General features: G+C 39.8%; 1 protein-coding gene across 1 annotated transcript in view; it reads right to left on the bottom strand.

Annotated features, from left to right (window-relative positions):
• The window catches only part of UXS1 (UDP-glucuronate decarboxylase 1), a 92,774-nt gene that overhangs the window by 46,254 nt on the left and 33,421 nt on the right, over positions 1-13,099 (bottom strand). The window contains exon 6 of the mRNA XM_073351134.1: positions 6,672-6,852. Within this exon, the coding sequence (XP_073207235.1) occupies positions 6,672-6,852 (181 nt within the window). The remainder of the gene's footprint in view (positions 1-6,671; positions 6,853-13,099) is intronic.

Raw genomic sequence — 13,099 nt, 5'->3', positions numbered from 1 at the left:
TTCATTTGCCTCTCCTCCTGCTGCAGTGTTAAAGACCCACACAAAGAACAGTGGAACTGATTAAACAGAGCAAACAGTGAAACTGACTAAACAAAGTGCTGTCAAAGGCACAATGTGAACAAACAAATCTTTTTCAGTCATTGTGATCTTAAGTGTCATTTGCAACAATAGCAGGTAAAAAAATTCCAGAAGAAAGTTTGTCAACTTAAAAAAAAAAATCAATGTCCCTTTAAAACAAGTGCCCAGCATCAGCAATAGCTTTTGTCTTTGATCTTCACAGAAGAACAATAACTAGAGTGAAACTTCAGTTGTGCCAATTTTTAACAATTACGTATTGAAAAGCCTAGTATTCTAGATTTTAATTAAAACATGAACAAGTGAGGAACATTAAAACCAAATGCCCATATATTATTTAGTCTTCAGTTATGTCTTTAATGCTGAATGAACATAATCAACCTCTCTACTTGGGATGTAGGTCAACTAGATGTTGTGACTTAGAAAAACCTTCCTTGGATGATAGAAGTCTTTGGTAATTAAATGCTATCCACTTTTCCCGCACTTATCACTATGGTACCCGAGTGCCTTCCAAAAAAAGGCAGAGTTGGGAGAGTCTAACAATTTATCTGCAATAACCAATGGCTTGTGTCTTCTGGTCCTGCCTTCAACACATCTCAACATTACCAATACAATAAACATTTTTATATAAATTACAGCCAACAAATATTAAGCAAAAACACAGAAACTCCTTGCATCTTAGGTAGATGGGATTCCCCATAAGGCAGCATCTATACTGAGAATTTTAGCAGTTCTCCCACTGCTGGTCTACTACAGAAATCGCTCAGACAGGGGAAGCCCCAGGTTAGATTGGGTGCAGGTGCAGTTTGTATAGCGTGAGGTGGTAAAACCACAAGCTACAAGTTATTTTTTCATTCAAGTTTAATACTATACTGAAATCAAAACCTTTTACGTTTCAGCAGAATCACTTATACAGTTGGTAAAGCCCTACCAATACCAACCCATAACATGAAAATTTTTTCACTTTAGTGCTTTTTTGTGTGTGTGTTTAATAAAATGAGACTGACATCACCAATTAGAGCCATGCATCATCTGAACACAAAGTGTGACGTTATCCACACTGGTCTCATCTTGATGCCTGGCTTGCACCAATCACTATTCCACTACTAGATTCTCCAGAGCAGAAGATTGCTACCTGCCCTGAATCTGACCTGGGCCAAAACTCACTAGGAATGAGGCTATCCCCATAACATTTTCACAGCAAGATCCTTAGAGTTGATCCACAGTGCCTCAGGAGCAAGAACTTCTCAAAACACAGAATTTATTGTACCTGTGACCTATAAAGCAAGACGGAATGACAGTTCCTAGAACTGAGAGATTAAGAAATATTTCTACTGCAGTAGTACCGAGGAGCCCATCGCGCTAGGCAATGTACAAACAGAACAAAGACTGCTTTTGTCCTATTGTACTGCCTGCTCCCTATTAAGCAGAATAAAATAATTATTTGGAAGATGGGGGGAAAACAATGGGATAAAACTGAATAAGGATGCAACTACTGAAGCATTGATAACTCTGCTGTATTTGACAAACTAGCCTGAGAAATTCCAGAGCATTCAACAGATCTTATACCAGCACAATGGCACGTCAGTTGTATTTGGTACAGCCTGTTCTAGGAAAATATCTAAGGAAAGGAATAAACATGCACTACAAATTTATCTGGTATTTCTCATTCATGAAGTTAACTGTTCAAACTTCTGCAAAAAGATAACAATTCTCAGCTACTGAAGACACCAGCTTAAAGAATTAACATCCTTATGTAAAAGGGTCAGTCAACCTAAGCCTTGATCGTGCAAAGCACTTAAGAACATTATTAACTTTAAGAACATGTTTAAATTCCATTTGAGTCAATATTTTAAAAGTACATTGCAAATAAATGCATTTACCTATGCTATTAACAATATATATAGTAAAGTGAAAAAACTGAAAAGCCATGTACTTGTTACTATACCCTATTTATGCTGTTTATTTTCCCCCTAGCGTTCTCCACTTTCAGGTTCTTAGTGCTACAATAACCCCACCTACCTAAATTCTTATGCCATCATTCAAGCACTTCTATGGTACACTTCAGAGAGGGATACATATTTATTGATTATTTTTAAAAAGCTTGTTTTAATTTCGAGCCAAATTTAAGCTGATAATGTCTTTTAAATGAAAAAAAAACCTACCCTTCATATATGCCTACAGAAAATAGATGTGAAATTAATAATTGACCTGCCATGAGTTATATTCCCATTCTGAAATCATGAAAAATGGCTAGACTGAAAGACTTGTACAGATGTGTAATTAACTCAGAGCACACCTTCCAATAACTCTGGGAATATAAATGATTAATTAGTCAGGGTATAAGGTTTCAAACCAACTTCGATGGGATCTTCTCCATGCAGGAACTCTGCCTCCGTCAGCTACTTCATGTTATGTAGTGCAGGCAGACACCGATTAGATTTTTGAAGAGAGTCTCCTTATCTTTGAGAGTCATTCTGGAATTGCCTTTCATCACACGCTGCAAATAGATCGTATTTCACATCCAGCCAAGACACAATATTCACACTAAAACAGATTACAACTTTAACTATGTCCCACTGGTATTGTTTTACTGAAAGCACCTAACTGTACAGCGAAATGCTGGAGGCCATTAGCAAAATTCCTACTGTGCAACCATGCTCCCATAGTATTATGTGCTTGCTGTAATGACAAAGCGTTCACTGAGTACTCTGCACTTGTGATTGTGGTAATGAAAACTGTATAATCCACTCATTGTTTGGAAAGTGCTGAAGAGGATTGTAATGGATGCTTTTTGTATGGTAGCCCTTGACTATATACAGAAGGGTCACATTTCACATGTGTTAATGGACTGCCGATTCATGCTGAACTCCCTGATGTAGTACTGGGATAATATTTATCTGCCTCACAAGAATTCTGTGGGGCTTAATTAATATTGCAAATCCACTGAAATCCTTGGATGCTCAAAGATTTACTAGTATTAAACACCATACTGTATCTAAATACTGCAGAGCACCATTTATTTCAGTTTCTATTGCTTTATGATAGTTTTCCTCATGGCCATCACGTGCACCACAAAAAAACCAACACAACCCACCTTGGGGGGTTTTATACTTCAAAGTCACTTTTTTGTCATCCTTACCCACAGCCATCTTGCTCGAGAGGCTGTATTTGCTGGGCATGGAATAGAGAGAAAGGAGGGGGAGAAAACATGTGCACATCGTCCTGCTCAGGAGCACATCTGAAGCCTTCTCAGGGTACTATTTAGGGAAGATGGAAGAGTGATGGGGCTGTTCTCACAGCTGCCCTCAAAGCAATCCATTTCTTCCAATGGGGTAGACAAGCCAAATGCAGCAACTACCTGAGAAAACATTTACCTCCCTGTGTGCACACATGCGACAGGAGGAGCAGTCTGAAAGCAGCAGCCCTGAACTTTGACAGATGCTAACCAGTTTTTAAGAATCCAAACTAGAGTATGATGGTCATCTCCTGACCCTACCCTGCAATTTACAAAGTTTGGCTGTGACTCAGCGTCATTATTCCACAAATTAAACCTACTGTTGTAATAATGTTGCATCATATAAGCACAATTTGTATAGGTCAAACTTATTTAAAAAAATAAGTTGAAGTGCTTTCTATAGTTACATTGGAATCTGATATATAATCATTACTAATTAGTCTGGGGTCTTGACAAAGACAGTACTAGATCTTAATGCAATTATGAAAAAGTCACGTTATTTTCTCCCCACATAGGTTTATACTGGAATTCCATTCAATCACTTCCAATACAATTTAGATCTATTAGTATGGTTTTGTTTAGATCCCAAGGACACAGGTGCTAACCCACCCTCTCACAAGTAATATATGGGGTCTTTATTAGCCATGCAGAGCAGGCAGGATTGCCATTTTTTCTTCCTAAATACCAGCCGTATTAGGATCTTGACAGCAGCATTCTGAAGAGAGTAAACATCTATAAAATTTTAAAGCGGTGACTCAATTACCATAAAATCAGGTTTGCCCTCCCAGTTTTGTAAGAGTACTTTGCATTTCCAGACATCATTCTCTGGACTGTTTCAATAATTTGCAAAATTATTTGTTCTAATTTAATTAAAGAAGTAACTGGCCTTAGTTTCCACTTAGACAGAAAACCTTAAATGAAAGCTTTACAATTCTGTAAATCTTCTGTTGGTGTTATAGTCAATGAATTTGAAAGTGAAGGCAATTCCTGTGTGAAATGATAACCCTGAGCCAAGAAGTTCACAGAACAGAGAACAAAACTAGTGCTTTTAGGCCATCTGCTAGTATCTCTGCATCAGTCAAGGACAGATGCATCCCGAAAAGCTGGGTGTTGCTTCATACTTATGAGAAAATGCTGGTTACCTCTTGGGAATTAAAGAGCTGGACTTCAACACAGCCTTCCCCTAGAAGCTTCTGCAAAGCTAATTCCCACTGAGACTCATTTAAACATACATGGAGGATATGTATCTGGGAACGAAATTCAAAATCAAATGCAATCAAGAACATATCCTTCTTTCTAGATAAGGAATTAAGTCTCCTGATTAAATAATCACTATACCACAGAAAAGCTATCATGTTAAACATTCTAGAAATGGTCTAGTGTCTTGGAAGGCAGCAAATAAATGACTGCTGCTCCCTATGCATGGATCATCCTCCCATACTTCTCTTCACCAAACCTGCACTCAAATTCTTTCTTAAAAACCCAATGCTATGCAAAATTATCCTAATTTTTAGGGTTCCACCCAGAGATGAAATGTGCCCAAGACAAAAAACCAGGAGACCTTACAACAGTAACTTCTCTTTCCGGGCTTCACCACACCACCTAGTTTATTACTTACACTTACTGTGGCACATCTGATGTTGACTGTAAGCTCTTCATGGCAGGGATTATTTTTAATGTATCCTCTAAACACATCCTAGGTGTATCATAAATAATATCAAAGCAAAATAGTGGAATCTTTTCTTAAAAACTTTACTTTGCCTGTCTGAATTGATAGGATTGGAACGCAGAAGAGATCTGGTAAACTGCTCACTGAATACCACACTAAAATGCATGAAACTGCTGGCTGATGTCGTAATTATTCGCAGCATAGGAGAGTTAGTAGAAACTTTTCAGTATTCCCATTCATTAGTGCTTAGTAATTTGTCCACAGTATTAGCAAAACTGCTAAGCCTCTGTAAATATACCAAAAAGAAAAGGAGGACTTGTGGCACCTTAGAGACTAACCAATTTATTTGAGCATGAGCTTTCGTGAGCTACAGCTCACTTCACTCTGAAACCTGTAAATATACCAAGTATAATCAGTAAAATGAAGGTAATACTGGGGGAAGAGATAAGGAAAGCTGACAAGAGTGAACTGGCTGAGGTATAAGCTACTAGTACCTGCAGAAAACACATCCAGTTAATCAGATCCTAGTCCCATTAGCCTTCAGGGGAAGCACAGGCTGAAGTAAAACAAGTAACTGAACCAATGCATTGTCAGAACAGAGAATGAGTGTGCATCTGCAAAACTATTTTAGCATAACATGCTTTGATATAGTCAGACGCCCATCACAAGACTTCTACGGAGATGGATTTACAAGACATTTTTCTGCAAAGTTCCATCCATTAGAAATACAGCAAAAGGAGAGCAAACAAGGCTTCCACTACCATTCTTCTTTTAAATATATAACTATTATATAGCTGCACATTTTCAAATTATAAAAGAAATGAAAAAAACGCCACTGTAACTAAAATAAAGTTCTCATCACCACACCACATGCTGCTTTATTCCAAAGGAAGTCTGTAATAACACATACATCTTGAGCAATGTCCAGTAATTAACTAAAACATCAGTTTGTTTACAATACAGAACAATGTTCTGCTGCTTATGGTAATTTAGGTGTAAGATTGCTTACACTTTTTATAACAAGAGTGGGTTTTTTTGGATAGGTGGGGAATTCAGTGACATCATGTCCCTACCTCACAGGGGGCTTGCAACGAAATGATTAGGAAGTGTGCATATACCAGAACCGGGGATTTCCATAACATGAACTCATGGTACAACAAAATATAACTGGGTTCAAAAAAGAAATAAGTAAGTTCATAGAGGGTATGTCTATCAATGGCTACAAGCCAAGATGGTCAGGGATGCAACCCCATGCTCTGAGTGAACCTAAACCTGTGACTGCCAGAGCTGGGACTGGATTACAGGGTCACTTAATAATTGCTCTGTTTTGTTCATTCCCTCTGAAGCATCTGGCACTAGCCACTGTTGGAAGACAGTCTACTGGGCTACGTGGACCCTTCGTCTGACTCAGTATGGTCATTCTCATGTTATGTGATAATAAATGTTTTTGGAATCCACCTCCCATCTAGTCAGGAAGAGAGAGGGCATTCACAACATGACAACCTCTTTGAACCTCTCTGCGACCCCTTAGAGGTCATGACAACTAGGTTGACAGAGCAGGGTGGACCACACCAACATAGATCAAGCCACAAAACTGCATATAAATCCAATTTCTAAATGCATTTCTGCTGGGAAAGTGTGATTACGTGCAGAAAACAAAGTATATCAATGTTTAAGCAGGCTACTCACCTTCAACGTACAGGGGTTCAACGACATCATGATTAATCAGTTCAAAGTTCTCGTGACCAATCCAGTGTTCCACATTTCTTTTCCTGCCCGTAAAGAAGTTGTCCACAACTGTAACCTCATGGCCATCCATCATTAGTTTGTCAGTAAGATGAGAACCCACAAACCCTGCTCCTCCAGTTATCTGCATTAGGACAGTGGGTATGAATTTTTTTTTTCTTTTTACAGAAACACCAGACAAAGTCCACAAACATGAAGACAGAAGAACATTCAGCAGCTTTCAAAACTTTGCTTACCACTCGGAGGGGTGGGGGGGAGGGGGAGGAGAACCACTCGGGGGAGGGGGGGAGGAGAACACAACTCCATTTCCATTTTAATTTTTTTTTTTTTTTTTTTAAATTTCAGGCCCAATATTAGGTAGCACAACATTTCAAGAGAAATACTTCACGTGGTCTGAAAATGTTGAACAAAGACCATTGTGGAGAATATTAAAGGATTCAATTTTTTTCTTTCCTGCCTGACACCCCCACTGCCCCTTTAAATTGGGCTTGTGCCCTTCATGCACAAGAAAAAACACACAACATTCCTGATATTACTACAATTAAGCCTGGTCTTCTCCTGGTTTTGATGGAGGATATGGTGGGGAGGGGTGGGCTTAAAGAAATATTTTAAGTGCTCTCATCTTATTCAAAGGAGTTGAATCTCTTTTCTTCCATATGGCTGTTAAGTGTGAGTGTGAAAAAAAATCCTCCAAACTGTCTTCTATCTCTTTCCCACTGTATTGCTCAGTTTTCAGCTTATATTTCAATCTAGCTAGTAACTATATGGATGACAGAAGAATAGTATAGACAAGCTCTGAAACTATTGTAAAGAAACAAGAAAAAACCTTTGGAAGTTAACTTTCACACCTTTTCCATAAAGTGCTTAAAAGTACAAAAAGCCTTAGCTTTTGCAGCTCACCCTTAAAGACCAGTGAATCACTGAACACAGTAATTGTATGACTGCTTCAACAAAGAGGTTCAAGTCCCACGTTGTGCGAAGTGTTCGAAGGGACATGTCTATGGAAGCAGTTATTTTCTCTAGGCTTCACAAGCAGTTTTAATGAATGTATAAGGAAACAGAAGTTGGCCACTGCCAAAGACAGTTAACCAAAATAAATTGACCTGATTCAGTATGACATCTCATATGAAATGTACTATTATGTGACTTTATGATCAAGATCAGGTTTAACAAGGTGATCTAACTATACAGTCACTGTATCATCAGCGTACTTCAATGATTACCAGTGCCCTGCAAACTACACAGTGAAAGAATTTCCTGTAATTGTCAAGAAATGAATCCAACTACTGGATAATGTGACAATTTGATAAAATGTCATCAGAAGGATCATACAGATTACTGAAATCCTTTTACTTCTGTTAATAAAAGCCAAAATATTCATTTTCCCCCCCCCCCCAAACACTGAATAAAAAAAGCCTGTCATGCAAATTTAAAAGAAAAAAAGATAGGGAAAATAATTTTCTATTTGCCTGTGTTATTTGCCTGACAGGTGACCTACAAAGGGAAAATTGTTTCTACTCCTATTTTCTTCCATAAAAGGCCTGAAAGTTCCCCTCCCATTCTCTCACACTTGTTTTACTTCACATTAGAAATTCAGAATTTCTGATATAATGGCACAGTAAATAAAAACAACAACAGTGAAATCTGAACAAGTGAGGAGGAAATTTTAGTTATTTAAATTTCTTTTTTCTTTTGTTGCTGGCAACTACTGGGGGCAGGTAATCATTCAATAAGGGAGCCAGTTCCCAGATAAGCTGGAACTGAAAGCAGATTAGGAAAAGGTATCTGTACAAGAAGGTGGGGAATGGGGTTAGGGCTTCTCATGTCTGGTACAGCAAGGAGAGGGTGGTGGGGTCCCAGCAATGGTATTGGGACTGACAGCAACCCTCCACCAGGTAGAATGAACAACAAAAGGAGGATGAAGTCTAGTTAAACCACATACCAGGTGTCTTGCCTTTCTGCACTGTGTGTGACAAAAATCTGTTTCTGTGGAAGAAGCCACAACTCACCTCCTTTGACTAAGCTGCAAGAAACCCCTGGTACCACTTCTATGCAACAATCCAGAGAAGGCTTGACCCAAAATTGCTGATATTTCTTAGGTACAGTGAGAAAACAAAATTTTGAAAAAACAGGCAAGTGTTTAGGCTCTCTTAACGTCGTAAGCAAGCAAAATAGGGCACAAACCCAATTTTTTTTTTAAACTTTGCAGTCATCTTGAAATGTTACCAAGGGCTGTTATGATAAATCTAGATTATCTTGATTAATGTATGGCTTCTGTAAAGCTTAGATGAAGATTATTTGGAAAAGGAGCTGAATATTTCCCCAGAAAAGTAAACAGTTGTTGAATTAATTCAACATAATTTTAATTCACTTCAGGCTTCATCAAAAGGAAGGAAAGGATGATTTTAGCACCCAAATTGTCTATATATAATCTTCCAGCAATCACAGTAGTTCAGAAAGACAGGGTGGACACACTTTATTTCAAAACACAGCTGCTTACAAATCACAACAGACCACAAATTCATTATGTTGCAGATCAACAACTGTCACTTCAAACCTGCAGACCCAATACCTAGTGCTTGAGGAGGATACACTAGCACCATCTGGGTAGAATAAATTTACTTTAATAGTATTATAAAATGGTTGATGACTTCAACATTTACTAAAATGCATTAAAAATAGCATATAATTCATCTCTATCTGGAACACTTAGAAGTTTGTATATTTGCCATGCAGGTTCATTTCCTTCTCGTTGCAGTCATATCTGGTGCTTTCAGTCAGATTCAGGCATCTAATATCCCTTTCAGACATTTAATATCCCATGTCGAAATGACATTATATTTTCATTTTATAATTTCATAGGTACATCACGTAAGATTTAGAGAGCACATGGTACTGATCCTAAATTGACATCAACCATATTAAGAAATTTTCCAAAAAAGAAAGCAGCCTACTACCTACCCATCTTCTCAGGAAAAGCATGGGTAAACAAACAGGCCCAGCAGCAAGGAATAGAGTTTAACAGACTTGGGCTCTATTGGACCAGTGTGGTAGTGGAAATGAACTCAGTGAGGAACCCTCTACTGAGACTAAATCGAGTCCTAAATGGACACATCTAGGAGTTGTCAGCTTGAGTATGCTCAACTGATGGGCAAGAGTATGAGCAGAAAGGCGGTCTCTAAAGCACCCAGGACCCAAACCATAAAGAACTTCTTAGGTTTAACACACCTTCAATTGCCTCTGGAGTCAAACTGAGAACATGAGCAGACTCCAGAGTACAGTGGGCATATACAGTCACTGTAAACACCTCACCTCCTTGCTTTTCTTTCTGCACTTGCTCCCCAAAGAATTCAATGCCTAGTTGAAGATTTGGGCTCGGATACCCAAAGCAATCCCTATATTGACCTCAGCTGCCTGAAAATACACTTTTTCCTCTGGGACCATGTCCCTTCTTGACCGCTACATTCTACCAACACAATGAAACTGTCAGACAACGGATAGCCTGGTGAGCACAGAAGACCCGACTTTCACAGGAGCTGGACTTACATAATGGAATTCACTTCCACAAATGCTCAAAACTGACTGGAGAGCTCAGGTTTTTCACTTGGCTTTCCCTTTCAGTGATTTCTTCTGCCATGCACAATCAAGCTATTCAGCTATTTCTCCTACAGGCGAGAGAGAAAGACACTATTCTGCCTACTTTAATTCAGAATTGAACGAAACATCCAACCATTTTTCTTAGTTATTCCGTTATCCAATTTTTAAAGACTGCATCTAAAAAGCCCAAGCACAACAATTTGAACTGTCTTGACATAGCAACACACACAAAAACTACATAAAAATTAAGGTTGCAAAATCCCACAAATTGGGAAATGCCTGTGCAGTCTCATGTCAGTCTCACTGTGCAAATGGATTATGAGACAATCTAATTTTTTCAAAGGACCCCATCTCATTCAGTGCGCAGAGTGCATTGCACTCACTTGTTCAGCTATTCAGTATATTATTTCTCCTCAATGTGTGGCTCCATGCCTTATTTACTGTAGACTCTTCAAACTCTGCCCTGAAGATAGAATTATTACTTTCTTCACAGGCTTTTCTAAGGTGCTCATAGCTATCCGAGGGCTGCGCAAACGTTCTTGATCACCAATTTTCACTTCAAAGAAGTGAATTAATTTTCATAGCACCTCTGTGAGATAAGACACTGGTATTATCCCCATTTTGCGGATGGGAAACCAAGGCACAGAGATTAAGGTCAAAAGTATCCATTAATTGTGTGTGTCCAGTCTGTGCACTAAATGAGGAAGAGGCCCTGAGGGAAAAATAGTATGTGGTCATTTAATTAAGGCCGGCATCACAATTACATATGCCCCAGGGAGCAAGACTGTTTGTACAGGGCAACCTTAATTCTGGCATTTTCTAATTTTTGAGTGCTTGACTTTGCAACCTTAATGTTCTTTTAATGTAGAACTCCTCGTGTGGTTTCCTAAGTTTTTCAAAAAGCAAAATGGAAAAACAAATTCCATCCTATGGTATCATATAGACAACCTTCATCAACAGGGTTGAAACCTGGAGATCCACGGCACAGCTCTCTGCCACCTGAGCTAATGGAGTACCTGATATAGTTGTAGGCGGTTATCTTCTATGTGAAGCAGAACCATCGGGGGATGAGACACTTTGTCAGTGGGTTCCACAGATACTTGCTGACAGCAGAGGAACGGTGACACTCAGGACCTCGAGTGCCATTCCAGGCTCTAGAGGGCAGATTCTTCTCTGCCCATTCTCTCCCAACAATGACCCTTCTGCCCAATCCCCTCCAACCTGTCTGTCCTATTCTCCTCCCCAACCCCTACAAGCTCCTTGCCCCAGTCCTATTCTCTTCGCCTAGAGTCTCCAAGTCTCCACTTCTCAGGCTTCCCATCCCAGTCTCCTTGCCCAAACCCTCCAGATTCCAAGTTCTCTTCTATTAATAGACAGCAGATTTAAAACAAACAAAATTGGGTATTTCTTCACTCAATGCACAGCCAACCTGTGGAACTCTTTGCCAGAGGATGTTGTGAAGGCCAAGCCTATAACAGGCTTTAAAAAAAACTAGATAAATTCATGGAGGATAGGATCCACCAATGGCTATTATCCAGGATGGGCAGTGATGGTGTCCCTAGTCTGTTTGCCAGAAGCTGGAAAGGGCGACAGGGGATGGATCACTAGATGGTTGCCCCGTTCTGTTCATTCCCTCTGGGACACCTGGCATTGGCCACTGTTGGAAGATGGCTAGATGGACTTTCATCTTACTCAGTATGGCCGTTTTTATGTTCTGTCCCTCACAGCCTCCTTGGCCAGTCTCCTTACCCAGCCAGTCCCAGTTTCCTCCCCTTCCTATCTTCTCAATTGATCATTCTCTTCCCTTCCATGCCCTCTAGTCACCTCCACATCCATGCTCCCAGTCCCAATCTGCCTTCTTGGGCTCCTCATCTAATCTCAGTGTCCCCACCGCCTTGCCCCAGTTTCTTCGTTCAGCCAGTCCCAGTTCTCTCCCCCAACCCCTGCACCCTGACTCCTTGTCGGATCAGTCTCTCTTCCCTCCTCACTTTCTTTCTCCAGCCCCCACTGGTTCTCAACCCCAGTCTCTTTGCTCATCCAGCACCACCTGTCTCTCCAGGCTCCTTCTCCCGAGCTACTCCATCCTCCCGCACCTCGGCAGGTCTGGATTTTGCCCCCATTGCATTCAAATCAGACACTTTCTCCTCCATGCTGCCTGTGCCCAGCAGGACAGCACAAAGAGGACAGAAGAGACAGGTTCCCTGCTCTCAGTTCAAGTGTCTGGACCTGGATCCACCACAGCCCACAGCAGCGCAGATCTGCAATTTCAGGAAAAGTCCTGCTTATTTACAGGTTGGAGCATGGCCACCACGGACAGAATCTTCAAGAAATGTAGCTGTTAAAATCTACTAAATCTGTACATGCAAACTGATTTTTCAAAGGCTTATAACTCGGCCAGATTTGAGTAGATTTTCACAGGGATGGCCAAAGGCACATCCCTGACATAGAGGCCAAATTTCAGTCTCTATCACAAAGTTACGTTATAACTTCTCAAATAAAAGGTTGCCAGACTTTTTTAAAACTTTTTTCCTAGCCTTGTTCTCAGAAAAGGCAACCATTTTGGTGAAAATTTTCTTTAAAAAAAAAAAAAAAAAAAATCAGCTTCAGTCAGAAAGCATGGAGAAGTTTACCAAATGTTAACCATTTGGGCGAACATTATAAGTAACTGAAAACAGGATTTTCCAACAAGAACTGTTGGGAAACCTTAATAAGTGGCATTACCAGTCCCACCTATAAGTGACAAACATACTACATGACTGCTTACATTCCAAGAT

This window comes from Lepidochelys kempii, chromosome 1, assembly GCF_965140265.1.
Source record: "Lepidochelys kempii isolate rLepKem1 chromosome 1, rLepKem1.hap2, whole genome shotgun sequence".
In the NCBI taxonomy this organism is placed as follows: domain Eukaryota; kingdom Metazoa; phylum Chordata; order Testudines; family Cheloniidae; genus Lepidochelys; species Lepidochelys kempii.
Note: the sequence above shows the minus strand (reverse complement) of the source record. Positions and strands in the feature narration are given on the sequence as shown.